General features: G+C 42.4%; 1 protein-coding gene across 5 annotated transcripts in view; it reads left to right on the forward strand.

Moving 5' to 3' along the window:
* The window catches only part of NEDD4L (neural precursor cell expressed, developmentally down-regulated 4-like, E3 ubiquitin protein ligase), a 272916-nt gene that overhangs the window by 190531 nt on the left and 65463 nt on the right, over positions 1–16922 (forward strand). For all 5 annotated transcript variants that reach the window (XM_006837521.1, XM_006837523.1, XM_006837520.1 and 2 more), the window contains 3 exons: positions 10442–10503; positions 10952–11054; positions 12674–12840. In XM_006837521.1, coding sequence (XP_006837584.1) covers positions 10457–10503; positions 10952–11054; positions 12674–12840 — 317 coding nt within the window. In that variant the 5' untranslated portion in view covers positions 10442–10456. The remainder of the gene's footprint in view (positions 1–10441; positions 10504–10951; positions 11055–12673; positions 12841–16922) is intronic.

The raw sequence follows: 16922 nt of genomic DNA on the forward strand, positions 1-16922 counted from the left end.
TGTTAGTTTTCTTTGAGGTTACTTTATAGTCCATTAACTTTTCCCTCCATTTAGTGCAGTCTATGTTATCCTGTAATCTACCATGTAGGCAGTTTAGATAGAAGGTTCCGGCATTGCTCAGAAGTGAAAAGTAGATCACCTTGCATTCCAGCCTCAGTTTTCCAGAATGTCTTCCCAGCCCATCTTCCCTAGCCAGCACAATGACATAGGTCAAATCACTACTAAGAAACTGTATCAGATGTTTCTGCCTTGCCAAAGTGTTTTGTCATTTTTTTAATGCTCTATGTGAGCAAGTGGCATAAATAGTCCATAAAACAAGCTGACTTAAACCACCTAGTGTATGCCGAGTTCTTCATTGATATTGTGTATTGTGGCTGTTGTCATATGTTAAATGCCAAGAAAAACTGTTTCTTACCAATGAAGCTTTGAAGATGCGTAGTGAAGGAAGCTGATGTGAGTAATTTCCTTGTGTTTACTTAGGGGAACTATTAAGAAAGGAAGGTTTCAAGCGTGTTCCCTTCCAGAGGGTTTGAAGCTCAAGTGATATTAAAATATTTTTGTTTGTTTCTATATAAAAGCCTGAAGCCCCACGGTGCCTGAGGGGACCACATGTGGTGCTTCTATCTGAGATCATAAACCGTGAGAAACCTGATTATTGTCTGAGTATCACATTGAGAGCACATGGCTGTCTCAACATTTACAAAGAAAGGCTTCGCATATATCTACATCAGTAGTTGTGTTGTGTGCGTAGTCTGCTGGATGGAGCTCTGATTTCCATACATTTTTAGAAAACATCGGTTGGTCCATCATTAGATAGGTATAGTACCACCCACCCACCACCACCCTTTGCTCTAACATAAAAACCATATCTCAACCAAAGCAAATTACTTTTTCTTACTCTCTCCGACTCTCAAGGAAAATGTTAAACAACTTGTGCCAACAAGTCTCACTGAGTACTTGAGTAGATCTTAATAGAGATCAGGTTGAGATGGTTGGACAGGGCTCCCAGAAAGTAAAAGAATGTTCCTTTTCAGAGACCAAGTCAGTAGAGAGATTAATTTGGCCTTGGAATTTGGAGGGAGACACGACGATGAGCTTTCAAAGAAGGAAGTGGCGCCAGGACGCCGAGCTAGAATAGAAACCTCCAGATTTAAGAAGGTAGACCATGAATGCCTAAAGAGGACTGAGTACTTTTACATGAGATGAGCCAGCCAAGTGTAAGAGCCTACCAGTTTTGTGTATGCCAAAGATGACCTTACAGGGAATGCCAGTGTCCATACTGAAAACGGACTAGGCCTTGGGGTCTGACTAGAGAAGAAAGGCAAGGAGAGGGCTGAAGATGCATGTTTATCTTTTACAAGGTGGGAGGACCCAGCCAGCATCTTTTTGAAGGGAAAAGGCCCTGGGGTCTTGGAGTTCTCGTATATATTTGATGATGTGTGGGATCCTTGTGGGAAAATTACACCATAAAGCAAGCCCCTCCCTCTCATAGCAACACCATTCAGTAAGGTGTCTGTATATGACCATTGACTTTCTGACTACGGAACTGCATTAACTTATATTTTAAAAGGCTATCATATTGGACAGCACATGTGAGGGTCAGACCAGAGTGCCTTGTCTTAGATTAAAAGGAAAAAAAAAAAAAAAGTGTGGTTTGGAATTCACTTTTCTTCAGCTGATTCTCATTGCTCGGTTTGGAGGGTAGAGTAAATTACTTTGGTGATTTTTCATTCGAGGCTATTCCTCTCTCATTCTACATACCTAATAGCCCACGAATATTTAATTTAGACAATAAGAAGAATTGACTAAGAAATTAAGAATCATAAGAATTAAGTTGAAGTCATAGTTTTTAAATTATTTTTTAAATTTTCCTTAGCAAGCTGCTTAATTGCCTTTGCCTACATATTAGTGTTGTGTATGTCATTTTTATTGTAAGGCCTTTTTAGCTAGGACCGTGGCTCTATGTTGTGGACTCAATATGCTATAATTGTATTAACATACGTATGTGCATCACTATTAGTCGGAGTTCACTTGATGGTAGCACTGTGGGTTAGTGCTCTGGACTGCAAAGTCGGTTTGAACTACAAGGTCAGTGGTTCAAGCTCACCTATCACTCCTTAGAAACCCCATACAGCGTCACTCACTGTGGGTCAGAACCAACTCGACGGCACTTAACAACCGCAACAACCTATAGGAGCCCTGGCGGTGCTGTAGGATAAGAACTAGACTGTGCTAGCTACAAGGTTGGCAGTTCAAATCCACCACTTGATCTGTGGGAGAAAAATGAAGCGATCCTTTCCTATAAAGACTCATAGCCTCCAAAGCCCTAGGCAGGGTCACTGTATGCTGGAATAGACTTGGTGACATATTTAAATCTGACTGGATTCTGGACTGTGAAGATCACCACAGTAAATGAAACTCTCCTATTCTAAATCTTGTTTTATTCTGGTTCTCATTCCAAACGTGAAAAAACTTTTTACTTTTGGTTTCTTATACTTCCTTTTCTCGTTGTTGTTGTTAAGTGCCGTCGACTCAGTTCTGACCCATAGCAACCCTGTGTAGGATTTCCAAGGAGCGTCTGGTAAACTTGAACCACTGACCTTGAAGTTCAAATGATTTTGCAGTCTGGCGCATTAACCCACAGTGCCACACCAGGACTCCTCTTTTCTTTGTTGTTGTTGTTGTTGTTAGGTGCCATCGAGTCGGCACCGACTCATAGTGACCGTATGCACAGCAGAACGAAGCACTGCCCGATCCTGGGCCAACCTCACTACTGTTTCCACCCTTGAGTCCATCAATGCTGCCACTTGGCCAGTCTGTCTCGTTGAGGGTCTTTCTTTTTCTGTCCCTCCATCTTACAAAACATGATATCCTTCTCCAGTGACTGGTCCCCCTGAGAATGTGTCTAAAGTACGAGAGATGAAGTTTGGCCATCTTGGCCTCCAAGGAGCACTCTGGCTGCACTTCTTCCAAAACTTTTCTAATAGCAACTAAATTACTATTTTTCCAGAAAATACTTCTAACTTAATAATCAGGCTGCTGTTGAGCTTCTGCAATTATGAAAGCAATACTAGAAAAGAATTTCATGTCTCTCTTCTTTGTTCTGTGTCATGTTTGCCAGGAACGAGAGACATTTTAGAGAAGAGCCAGGAAGTTGATGAAGTCAAGGCAACAAATAGAATTAGTATCATCGCTTATGATACTAGGAAATTAAAATCCTAACTTGTGGTATATGTTTAACAAGGGAATACTTGTGGTGCTATGGGTTAATGCGCTGGACTGCAAGTTCAGAGGTTCAATCTCACCAGCCACTCATTGGAAACCTTATGCAGGATCGCTATGGGTCAGAACTGACTCGATGGCACTTAATAACAACAACAGACCTATTACTTGATGTGGCTGAGTAACCATTCCTGGCTGATATTCTAAGGAGCCCTGGTGATGTAATTGTTAAAGCACTCAGCTCCTAACTGAAGGATCAGCAGTTCAAACCCACTAGCTTCTCCTCAGGAGGACGATGTGGCAGCCTGCTTCTGTGTCAGTTTACAACCTTGGAAACCCTGTGGGACGGTTCTACTCTTACAGTGTTGACTATGAGTCAGAATCAACTCTAACACAATGCATTTTGTTTTGTTTGGACTGATACGTCAGAGCCTGTGGGTAAAATGTAAACCCTTGATTTTACATTCTTAGGAGTAGCTGTGCTAAGTTGACCCTTGCTGGCAGCTCTAAATTCCCTAACCCATTGATGCCAACCAAGAAGATGGGAGGGTCAGAACATCGCCACCTCTCAGTGGTCTCATTTGGGTATGCATCACGTAGCTAGGAGCACCTTGGCATCTTGACTCTGGCCCACAGGGCTCCTCCTCAGCCCACTGCCAAAGATTGGGCAGCTGGGTTCCCTCTGTTCCCTGCTGGGCCGTGTGAGCTATTAACTAGAGACAAAGAGATGGGAAGAGGCTTGGAAAGGAGAGAAGTGTGTGAGAAAGCCACTGCCTCACTGGTTATCAGCGACAAACACTGAGGAAGCCCCAGGCCAGCACTGTCATTCTCTGCAAAGTAGGAAAGTGTGAGAGTGATAACTAGAGAGAAAGTCACGCCTGCTTTCCCCCCTTTGATCACGGACCCCTCAGTGCTTTGTACTCATGAAATGCTTCCAGATGAAAGAAAATCCTGGTGGAGTTGCAGTTGATTCACTTTTATTCTCAGCCCTCAGACGTAATTCTCCCAGTTTATCTGTAGAAAAATGGACAGGAAGTAGGAGTCGAGGAGTCTGTCTCCTCTTGGTTTCGGCTCCACGCTGTCCCAACTTTTCTTTAAATATCTCTCTTCCCTTTTGTTTGCTTTTGAGGGGAGGAGTGAGTACAAAGGAGGACCAGGGAAGAGCATAAAAAAGACTTAGTAGTCAAAGAATACACAGTGCTGAGAAAATACAAATTCATGCTATTAGTTCAAACTTTAACAGACAGCTGTCGCAGGGAATTGTTGCTTCGTGTCTGGAAGCTGGATGCGTTACCTGATGCTGTTGCTGACTAGCTGTGTAACTTCATTTCTCCTCTCTGGGCCACTGCTTTGTCCCCTGTATGATGAAGGCTATTCCTATAGAGGAGAGTAAGATTCCACCCAGCTCTGTGGCACACAGAGCTATCTGCTCCACATCATCCTCCAAGCAGAAGTACCAGTGACTCTGACGACATGCCCTGTTCCCTAGGAGATTTCAGCAGTGTGATGTGCTAGTGGCAAGGTGAGGAAAATGGGAGACTGACTTAGGAAGATAGCTGTTCCCTCCCAGTCTGACCCCTGTGCTACTGCTTAAACATAGCCCCTTTGTTTTCTTTTCAGTTGGGGTACCAAGGTTATAGTTAGCTGTAACTGGATTATTTTTATTTTAAACTGCTAGTTTTACATTTATGTGTTAATTTCAGTGTGTCATTACACAAAGCAGTTCATACAGTATTTTATTGCTTGTAGTTACTAAGATATCATAAGGACAGAAAACCTGGTATGGCACTGTGGGTTAATGCACTGGATTGCAAAGTCGGTTTGCGCTACAAGGTCAGTGATTCAAGCTCACCACCCACTCCTTGGAAACCCTATACAGGGTCACTGTGGGTCAGAATGGACTCGATGGCACTTAACAGCAATAACAAAGACCTGTATTAACAATAGAAATTCTTTGAAAGGTGTTTGTCTGTTGAGCTCTAGAAGTTTCCTTGCTTCTTCCTGTGTCTGTACTCTCATGCCAACTACAAAATCTCTGCATCCATGAGAAATGAACTTAGGACTGATTCTCCTTTTTTTTTTTCTAATTGTGAATTATGTGATAGTTTACATGGGAGAACATTAGTTTTACATTCATTCTATCATAAATTGTTTCATTGCTATGGTTACAATCCCCTCCATGCATCATCTACCAACCAAAGGGTATATCCTGCAAGCCTGCCCCCTGCCCCCCCAGTCTTCAGCACACAGTTGCTCTCCCTCTCTGTGTCTGAAGTCCCCAGCTGCTCCATCACTCCATGTTATCATCTCTGCCTCCATCTCAGGCATCACTGCTTCTCTGGTTAGGGTCCCGCTCTCGGATCTTCTCCACTGATGGTCCTAGGGACCTCTGCTCCTAGACTGAAAAGTTAATCACTCCCTTCCTCACTATAAAACGTCTACCTTTACATTTCCAACCCTCACAATCAGTCCTGATAACAATTATTCACTATTGTATCACAAGAGACCCATCTGCATTTCATTTCATCAGCTCTGCCTGGACAGATTAGATACTACTCACTGGAGATTCTGCCTTCCTCCAGGCCCTCTGGCTCTAGGTTACCTCATGAAAGCTTGTAAGCCAGTCACTTCTTGCCTTTGTAGCCCCACCCCACCCCCATTTTGGGTAGCCAATGTCCAAGTTGCCCATCCCTGTCTACTCTGTGTATGGAGGGGGTGGGAATGAACCTTGCTGTTTAAGAATTTGTTCTCTCTTTTGAGCTACTCCATCCATAGGTGTAGGTCAAGTTCATCAAATTGTGTCAACTTACTCTTTTTTTCCTCTTCTTTCTTCTTCCGGTTGAGCTCTGATCATCCAGTCATTGAAGCCAGGTCAAGTGGGTATTATCTGCAAGTGTGGGTGTTCTTGTGCATATGCCCTCTCTTCCTATCAGCTGCACGCTTCACTCTCCACATTGTTGGGCTTAGCTCACCATTTCATTGTGGTTTTTCCCTCATTTCCCCTTATCGGTGAGGAGTCTGATCACCAATCAGAGCATGTATTCCCATTGAGTCTTAGTCTTAGAAGGGGGTTTGCACTGAGGGGACCCGATCACTTGCCTTGATGTTTGCTGGGCAGATTCTCCTTTTTATTTAATTTCTCCAGTTTCTGCTGTTTTTATCAGTGAACTTTGTCAGGTTGTACTTGAGGCAGCCATGAGTGAATTTTCAGATTTCGTTTTCCTAGAACGAGTCATTTTCCGGTGATAGGATGGTTTAGCACTTTACCTGTGTTTAGCCGTAGTTTCTTTGGTCTGCATTCATTTGTTGTGGTTGTGTACAGTTGAACCGATTCTGACCCCCCGAATGACAGACGACTGCCCCATGGTTTTCTAGGCTGCCATCGTCACAGGAGCACATCACTTGCCGTTTTCTCCCATGAAACAGCTGGTGGATTCATATCACTAACCTTTTTGTTAGAAACCAAGCACTTAACCACTGTGCTACCAGAGCTCCTAACATTCCCTTAACCTCTTCTAGTCACCACTTGTAGCACGATTCTCTGTCAGACACCGAATTCAGTATCACCAAGTGTGCTGACCATGTGTCCTTTCCCCTTAGTTTGTGGATGAGGAATCTAGGGCTGAGAGAAGGAAAGAGAAAATGGCCCACCCAAAGATGGGTGGGCCAGGCCTGTGGCACTGCAGGACTAGACCCAGGGTCTCCAGTGTCAGTGTGTGCTGGGAACGTCGTCAGGGGCATGGAGAACCAGATGTAGCCTGTAACTTAGGTGATATTGAGTTTAAGGGTCCTAATAATACACAGGAGTCCTGGTGTGGCGCTGTGGGTTAATGTGCCAGACTACAAAGCCGTTTGAACTGCAAGGTTGGTGGTTCAAGCTCACTAGCTGCTCTTCGGAAACCCTACACAGGGTTGCTATGGGTCGGGATCGACTCGACGGCACTTAACAACAACAACAATAATACACTAGGAGTCCTGGTGTGACTCTGTAGATTAAACACTGGACAGTTAACCCCAAGGTTGACAGTTCAAACGCACCAGCCACTCCTTGAAACCCTAAACAAGGTTGCTGTGAGTCGAAAGTGACTCAACGACACATAATAACTGCAAGAAGGAAGATGTTCCCCTTCCCTATGCCTGCAAAATACGATTTCACCACATGGTATAGAAATTGCAATGTTTCTGAAGGCAACTAATCTCTGGGACAGGCAGCTGCAGCATCCATGGCAAACAATTCTGGTGGCATCAATGTGTTTGAGGTGACTTTCCAACAGGAACCCCCTCACTGCATTCTGGGGATCTCTGCTGGCTTCTTTGGGGGGAGGGGATTTTTTAGAAACTTTTAACTGCATTTATTTCGGTTTGACATATTATTTGGATAAAAATGAACTCATACTTATTACTTCATGGAATGTTTTGATTTTTGGCATTATCATTTGGTCCACATGAGTATAAATCAAAAATTGTATCATAGATATAAAACCCCAGAGTTTTAAGACCTCACATGTTTTGATGTAGAAAGATGCTATACCAAAATAGTAAATTGTTCCTTTTTAGCCCAGTTAAAGGAACAGCACATGCTGTCTGCAGAGCTTTTAGAAGTCTAAATTACCTGTTTCCTCACTGAGAATTGTAATATATGTGGATAATATACAGCGTATACAAACGTGCACATACAAGTGCCTAAAGACCACACCTGTGTAGGCGTGTGTATTCACTGGCAATGTTAGCAACAATATGATAAATAAAGAGGCAGAGGGCAAAGTGACATTTCACAGAATTCCTTCTAATAAACATAGAAGAATTGATTGGAACCTTCTGCTGGGTTTTCCTCTAAGGAACCTGATCTGCCTCGGTAAGGATAACAACCTAGGAAACCCAGTGTGGCAGTTCAACTCTGCCATACAGAGCCACTGTGTCAAATATTGACTCAGCACCTAACAACAAGAGTCATATACAGAATCAGATCTGACTCTTTTCTCTTGTGAAGCTGCTGGTGGGTTTGAGCCACCAACCTTTGTTTGGCAGCAGAGCACTTAACCATTGCATCACCAGGGCTTCTTGAGAACAGTCTAGTGAATATGATCAGTTTTCTCCAGTGATGGTTAATTTGGGGTGTTGGTGGTTTACTGTCGATTCAGATGAATTTCTCAGCTGTTTACTTGATGGAGCGTCCACTTTGCACCAAGCAATGTGTTAACACTAAAGATACAATAGTGAGCAGATCTAAGTTTCAGATCTCCTGGGCTTTACTCTAGAAGTGGTGGATGATGAGGTAGTAAATAATGAACACAATTACTGCACAGGTGATAAGGTGTGCTGTGACCAAGAGTGATATAGCAGGTAGGCTCATAGCGGTGGTGAGTCCAGTTGGGGTTTCTGAGGATATATCGTAGCAGAATGGGGATGACCATGGACCATCTGGAGTGAGAGCTGTCCAGTAGAGGGGACTGCAAGTGCATTTTGTCTAGAGCAGGATTAGATGTGATGTATTCTCAGGACACATAGGCCAGCATGGTGTGAGTGTTAGGAGCAAATGGAGAGATGGCTTCTCAGTAAGGTTAAATAAAGGAAGTTAGAATCCAGAGGATACTTGATCTTGTCAACCATCAAAGAAGACTTTCGTGTAATCTTAAGAGCCTTCAGAGTCCTGGTGTGGCGCTGTGGGCTAATGTGTCAGACTGCCAAGTCATTTCAACTGCAAGGTCGCTGGTTCAAGCTCACTAGTTGCTCCTTGGAAACCCTATACAGGGTCACTATGGGTCAGAATCAACTCAACGGCACTTAACAACAACAAGAGCCATCGGAAGCCATTGGGAATTTAAAGCAGGAAATGACATAAAGAGATTCACATTTCAAATACAATCACACACACATGCACACGCACGTGATATACCAACAAATCATTATACAATGGTATGTCTCTTGACATAAAAGTTTTTTAAATTTTTAATTGAAGGGTTTGGGTATTTGACACTTTACTACACACGTATGTTATTGTTGTTAATAAGTCCAACTCAAAGTGACCCTGTATAAGGTTTCCAAGGAACGGTTGGTGAGTTTGAACCACCAACCTTGCAGTTCAAACCGATCTTGAGGTTGAGTGCTTATCCTATGGCACCACACCAGGACTCCATACGTGAGTAATGTTAAACCGTGAATGAAATATTAGCAGTTTTCTTCCTGATTTCCTGCTTTGACCAAACCACTTTGCACAGTAATTCTAACTTCTCGTAATAAGAACAGAATTACAAATTATATCTAAGGTGTCAGTAACTCAGCAAAAGTCAGGTTGACGGACGGTACTATCGCCCAGGAGAGTCTTCCTGACGGAGATTATAAAAGCATCAAGAACTGCCTCCAAGGATGAACATTTTTCGTGGGATCTCTCTTTTTAGGTGTCTGGAGTCACAGGGAGAACAAGCAGGTCACCAGGACCCACTGGCACTCAGAAGCTGGTCAGCTCTCTGAGGTTTAAGGCCTGCACCCAGCAGTTAGAAATTACAGCTGGCAGTGAGGACTGTAATTTTGTCATTTGTCCATGGCTGGAGTTGGCCTCCAGAAACTGGTGTTGATAGTGACATCTAGTGGAGCTTTGAGTAATCAAGCTCAGTTGGCCAAACCCACTGCCGTCAAATCAATTCTGATTCATAGCCACCCACCAGCTGCTCCTCAGAAACCCTGTACAGTTCGCTATGAGTTGGAACCGACTCGACGGCACCAAACAACAACAGCGTAGGGTTTCTGAGACTGTACATTGTTACAGGAGCAGACAGCTTCATCTTTCTCCCAGGGAGCAACCTTTCAGTACTTTCAGTACTTTTCCTACAATGCCTCTGGGGCTCCTGTAGTTGACCTTTCAGATGTTTAATGAATTAGTAGGTACTGATTGTGAAACGGAACAGCCCTGGTGGCACTATGCATTAGGCTGCTAACCTCAAGGTGGTTTGCTCAAATCTACCAGCCACTCTGTAGGAGAAAGCTCAGGCTTTCTCTTCTTGTAAAGATTTACACAGCCTCAGAAACCCATGCATGAGTCAGAATCAAATCGGTGGCAAGGGTTTGGTTTGGGTTGGGTTTGGTTGTAGAACCAACTCCCTTTTCATCAATGCCATGTGTTCTAAAATATGAAAATGTGTCTTTTAAAGTACAGTTTGGTATATCTGAAATACTAAAATATCGAGAATACTGAGACTTAATTTATCTTTGTTTCCCATAGACAGAAGATCCAACCATGGAGCGACCCTATACATTTAAGGATTTTCTCCTCAGACCAAGAAGGTGAGGCTCAAGTCTGTCTGTGTATTTGTGGGTTTGAGGGATGTTTCTCCACGTGCTTAAGGTTTTAAATTTCTCTGAGGGAGATTTCAACTTCTTTGTATATGTCTTCTCACACACAAAAATTCATCATGCTCTTTTAAGAACTCTCTATGGCATCCAATTGATAACAGCAACTCGAAAGATTAGATAGGAACGTTCAAGGGCAGTAACTTTCTGTGATTAGGGGAGGGACAACTCAGAAAAGGAGATTGAGAATGGTTGCCCAGCTTCAAGAATGTAATCAGGACATTAAGTGGTACATGTTGAAACTGTTGAACTCGTGTGTTTTTTGCTGTGTATATATATTCTCAACAACAACAATGAAATTAACAGTTTTTTTAAAGTCATAAATATGAAAGACACAGCAAAGTCATAAATCCTCTCTGACCGCCTTTCTGTCACTACATAGTCACAAATCTCGAGTTAAAGGATTTTTGCGGTTGAAAATGGCCTACATGCCCAAAAATGGAGGTCAAGATGAAGAGAACAGTGAGCAGAGGGAAGACATGGAGGTAAGCTAGAAGCCCTCATCTCTTTTCCTTACCTGTGACCGTAGCCATATTTTATTTTTAGACTTGAGTCTTTATAATTCAAGGAAATAAAAGTTTGCAAAGTTTAAATATAGAAAAACTTAACCTGTGCCCATGAGTCTGACCATGGAAATTGACCAATCTTTCTGTTTTGGTCCGTGTGATTTTACTAAACTCTTCATTTCACATTACAGGACTAATTATTGAAGAGTCCCTCCACCTTCTCTTTATGAAATCTTACCCCACCTCCCCCCAGGTCCACTGATGGTCCTGCCCCTATGTGAGATTCTCCTCACTTGGTGGAATTGTTTATTACTTTGTATTTTCAGTTCTTTGTAGGTTCCTCTTAGCACTGGGAATTGCTTCAATTTGGATAGAAAACCTTTTCCAAGTTTTTTCCTCATTTGGCACTCAGGTGCAAGTATGCATTAGAAAGCCGGAGGCTGAAATGCCATTTGGGACTTAACTGTCCAGAGGAATTCTCCTTCTTGCCTTCTTGGCACAGCTACCAATACATGGGTCCCCTTGTACCTTCTCAGCTCACCGCGGTCAGTGCTATTTTGTTACAATTGCATATTGTACTGAAAATGCCCGTTCCACTTGGCCTATCTGGAAAATTTCCACATCTGTTTGCAGCTGTTGCATATACGTGTGAATAATGGATTATGGGCAAGTCCACCAAATCCCCCTTCCACCAAGAGGTTTGATTTCCAGGCAGTATTTCTCTGTGAGCTTTCATCTCTCCTTATATGTGAAGAGGAGTGATGTGGGTGGTAGGTGATACTGAATATTAACATTTCATAAGCCCATCAACAGATTTTTATCTGAAATCCAAGCAATATTTCACACTCTTCTAACTTTCCAACTGCAATAACCAGTGAATTACTTAATTTTCCAGTGACTTTACTAAGCGGTATTAGGAAGACTTAATGCCTAAAATATGTGTTGCAAGAATGTCACTCCAACTCTGGTCCCACGAAGCTTGTTTATGTAGTGGCAGCCACTGTGAAAGCCCCAGTAGAAAGGGATAGCTTCCAGGTGTCCTCTGCCCCTGGTGTGGTGTTAGGAGCAGCAGGCACACCGGCCAATAATCTTTGCATACTGCTAAGGCCAGCCTTCTTGCCTCTTCCCTGTGAGCAGTCATGCCTGGGCCTCTGATCACCTTGCCACATTTTTCTCCAGTGGAACGGCTGTTGAGTTTGAATTGCCAGCCTTCCCATTAGCATCCAGATATTTTCATCACTGCACCACCAGGGTTCCTCCACAGTCAGAGTAACACACAAGGCATCTGAAAAGAGCAGAATGTGATGGACTTGAGTAACTTTGCCAACCATGAGGATCCCAATCCAAAGCCGTGTTGCTCCCTGCAAGATGGTTCTCTCAAGCACAAGGAGTTGGCCGTCACCCAAAATATTTTTGAAACTTCTCTGGAATTGATTTTTACCCTTTCATGTGACTTTATTCCCTTGCTACCCATGAAGACATTACATGATCCAAAGTGCAAAAGAGAGAACAAGACAGACTCAGGCATGCTGTAATTAAATGGTCTTTTCAACATTTCGAGTCCCAATCTCATAATCACACTGGATTTTATTCCGCAGCATGGCTGGGAAGTTGTGGACTCCAATGACTCAGCTTCTCAACACCAGGAGGAACTTCCTCCTCCGCCTCTGCCCCCTGGGTGGGAAGAAAAAGTGGACAATCTGGGCCGGACTTACTATGTCAACCACAACAACAGGACCACTCAGTGGCACCGACCGAGCTTGATGTGAGTACCATTCTCGGCAAAATCAGGCACAAATGTGGCACATCTTTTGCAACTAGATTGAGAAGTAAGTCTCTTGTCAACTAGTACACAACTGGCTGTGTGTAGTACAGCCAGATTCCTCTTCATTAAGAGATGGAGTACCAGAGCCTGTCAGGATTTAGTTTTTCTTATAGGGAAGATAATCTTGCCTTCAACTCACATTCTGAACTAATGATGTTTTTCATTTGCTCTTGTTTGTTGTTGTTAACTGCCGTGGAGTTGGTTCCGCCTCATAGCAACCCTGTATAGGGATTCTGAGGGGAGGCTGGTGAGCTTAAACTGCCAACCTTGTGGTTCAAACCAATCTTTCAGCACATTAATTGGTGAAATATAAAGCAGAAATTCTTTTTCATAGATTTATGTTTAGGGTTTAAGGAGCTCTGGTAGCGTAGTGGTTACGAATCAGGCTGCAAAGCGCAAGATCAGCAGCTCGAAACTACCAGCTGTTCTATAGGAGAAAGGTGAGGCTTTCTGCTCCTGTAAAGATTTACAGCCTCAGAAACCCTGTTACAGGGTCGCTATGAGTCAGAACCGACTCCACGGCACATAACAACAACAAATGTTTAGGGATTATATTGCTTCCTTCCTCTGTTTCCTCTCCTGAATCAATTCAGAGTAGAAAGCAACAAACAAATTGGAGTTGCCATTTTCTGGCCTTTTTGCAATTGTTTATTCTCTTTAGCTATTTGATTTTGGGAAATCTTTCAAAAACTTTTTTTTTTCCTCTTTGAGAAATTTGTAAATCAACCTTTGATACCATTAAAAGCACAATAGGAGGGTGCAATAGGAGGGTGGTAACACAGTATTAGTAATTACTGTTTATTCCAGGGATTTGAGCCAGTTTGAATGACTTCAGTCATGGCAAATGCAGCAAAACCAGACATTTTTTAGAAAATTGAGTGAAGTGGAATAATAACCGGAAAGAAAACGTTGCTAGTTGAAGTCCTGGAATGGGAGGCTTGGAAGAGCCATGGTTGTGAGCCCTCCCAGAATGGGGTGATTGGATGATTGACAGGACTGTGGCGAGCTGCATTCAGAGCACTGTGGTTAGCCGCCATCTTTGAGGAGGTTACTGTTGTTCCTGACTCTGCCTGTCAAGAGATTGGTTTGCTGCCAATATGCACAGCAGCCCTTGTTTTCCAAGAGGGTGATGACGTTTTTCCCCTTCTGGCTATTGTTCTGGTGCATACCCACATTTTATAAATTTAGGTCCATTCTGGTTTCACTTCGTCAGCCATGACTGAACCAGAAAGAACCAGTTTAAGGCCATGGTTTATTCTAATCCCTTACCAGCTTCAGGTTTTCAGTGAACTGTTTACTGCTTTGTTCACTGGGTCATTTTTGGTTTGGAGATAATAAGCACCACTTAAACTTCTAATAATTAAGGAGCTCTGGTAGTGTAGTGGTTACGAATCGGGCTGCTAACCTCAAGGTCGGCAGTTTGAAACTACCAGCTGTTCTGTGGGAGAAAGATGAGACTTTCTGCTCCTATAAAGATTTGTGGCCTCATAAACCCTGTGTAGGGTCACTATGAGTTGGAACCGACTCCACGGTACTTAACAACAAACTTCAATTCCAAAAAAAAAAAAAAAAAAAGTTGGATTCAACGGCCATTGTTCATATACATTGTTCATCAAAACCTAAAACTATTAATACGAGCAGGCTTCTTCAGGAAGTTCGTGGAAAAATTCCATTATCTTTTCATTCAGTTTTTTCCACATACTTTTTGAAACCCTTTGTATGCAGTAAAATATTCAAAGGGAAAGGAAACATCCAGGAATTCATAAGCTTCCTTGTAACCAAGATAGGAGTAATTGAATTTTTAATATGAGATAAAAGGAAGTATGATATAGGTGATATGTTTTGTTATTTTTTTAGTTTTCTTCAACCCAAACTCTAAAAAATGTCTTTTACAAAGTGACATTAACAATATGATAGACGATATGCCTAATAACCATTTTATCTTTACAATTTTCCAAGATATTCTGCATCTCTTGTGTGGGTATGTGGGCAAGTGGTCCAGGTTTTATTTAATTTAGAGATAAAACTTGCAGATTCCTGCATCAAGGACTGTCTAGTCCTCCCTAGGCTCCCACATGCGCTCTTGCAAATGTCAGCTAGCTGTCTCGTCAGTTTCAGGCTAGGCTACTTACCATGGGCAGGAGCTCATTGTTCTTCAGCAGATAGTTTAGGTGTCAGAAGATGGCAGTGATGTATAACTGGGCTTTACTGTAAATTTCCCATAGAAATACTAATGGAAATGGTGCCATTTATCCTTTTGTGTTATTGTTACTGCTACTTATTTGTGTTTTACATTTTCTGCTTGGTTGATGTTCACTCACAGCTATAAAGTCTAATGCAAGCCTTTGGACTATTCTAGTTACTTAGAGTAAAACTAACTTTGGAAACACATTGAGCTTAATTACATGCAGTGATTAGAAGAATCTTGGTAGCAAAGCATCATTATCTAACTTGGCCAAACCACTTAAGAAATGGGTATCTAAACTCATAGCATTCTGGGGACGTCTGCAGGGAACAAAAGAAGAAACTACAAATAGCTAGTGCCTGTCTGGATGGAAGGAGAACACAGTCACTGTACCAGAAGGAAATGGTTCATGTTCAGCCATTTCAAGAGGTAGCATATGATCAAGAGCCAATGATACTGAAGGAAGAAGTCCAAGGTGCATTGAAGGAATTGGCAAAGAACAAGGCGCCAGGAATTGATGGAATAAAAATGGAAATCTTTCAAGAAAGTGAAGCGGCATAGGAGGCACTAACTCATCTATGCCAAGAAATTTGAAAGATAGCTGTATGGCCAACTGATTGGAAGAGATCCGTATTCATGCCCATTCCAAAGAGAGGTGACTCAACAGAATGTGGAAATCATCGGACAATCTCTTTGATATCCCATGCTAGTAAAGTTTTACTAAAGGTAATACAGAAACAGCTGCAAGCATACATTGACATAGAACTTCCAGAGGTTCAAGCCGGATTCAAAAGAGGCCATGGAACAAGGGATAGCATTACTGATGTCCGATGGATCTTGGCTGAAAGCAGAGAATATCAGAAAGATACTTACCTGTGCTTTATTGACTATGCAAAGGCTTTCATTTGTGTGGATAATGACAAGCTATGGACAACATTGCAAAGTATGAATATTCCAAAACACTTAATTGTGCTCATGAGGTATCTGTACCTGGAACAAAACTCAGTTGTTCGAACAGAACATGGGAACACTGAAAGTTTTAAAATTAAGAAAGGTGTGCGACAACGTTATATTCTTTCACCATACTTATTCAACCTGTATGCTAAGCAAATAATCCGAGAAGCTGGGCTATATGAAGAAAAACTTGGCATCAGGATTGGAGAAAGACTCATTAACAACCTGCAATATGCAGATGATACAACCTTGCTTGCTGAAAGTGAAGAGGACTTAAAATATTTACTGTTGAAGATCAAAGAGCACAGCCTTCAGTATGGATTACATCTCAATGTAAAGAAAACAAAAATCCTCACCACTGGACCAATAAACAGCATTCATATCAACGGAGAAAAGATTGAAGTTGTCAAGGACTTCATTCTTCTTGGATCAACTATCAACACTCACAGAAGCAGCAGTCAAGAAATCTAACGATGTATTGCAGTAGGCAAATCTGCTGCACAAGACCTTTTTAAAATGTTGACGAGCAAAGATGTCAGCTTGAGGACTAATGTGCGTCTGACCCAAGCCATGGTATTTTCAATGCAACCTCACGTGCATGGTTCCCACGGACTGCTAATTACTTAAGGAGCTCTAGTGGCTCAACAGTTAAGCTCTCAGCTGCTAAACAAAACATTAGCAGTTGAAACCCACCTAGATGCTCCGCAGAAAAAAGACCTGATAAGCTTCTTCCAGAACACTTAATTGTACTTATGAGGAATCTGTACCTGGACCAAGAAGCAGTTGTTTGAACAGAGCATGGGAACACTGAATGTTTTAAAATTGGGAAAGGTGTGCGACAAGGTTGTGTTCTTTCACCATACTTATTCAACCTGTATGCTGA

This window comes from Chrysochloris asiatica, unplaced genomic scaffold (assembly GCF_000296735.1).
Source record: "Chrysochloris asiatica unplaced genomic scaffold, ChrAsi1.0 scaffold00021, whole genome shotgun sequence".
Lineage (NCBI taxonomy): Eukaryota > Metazoa > Chordata > Mammalia > Afrosoricida > Chrysochloridae > Chrysochloris > Chrysochloris asiatica.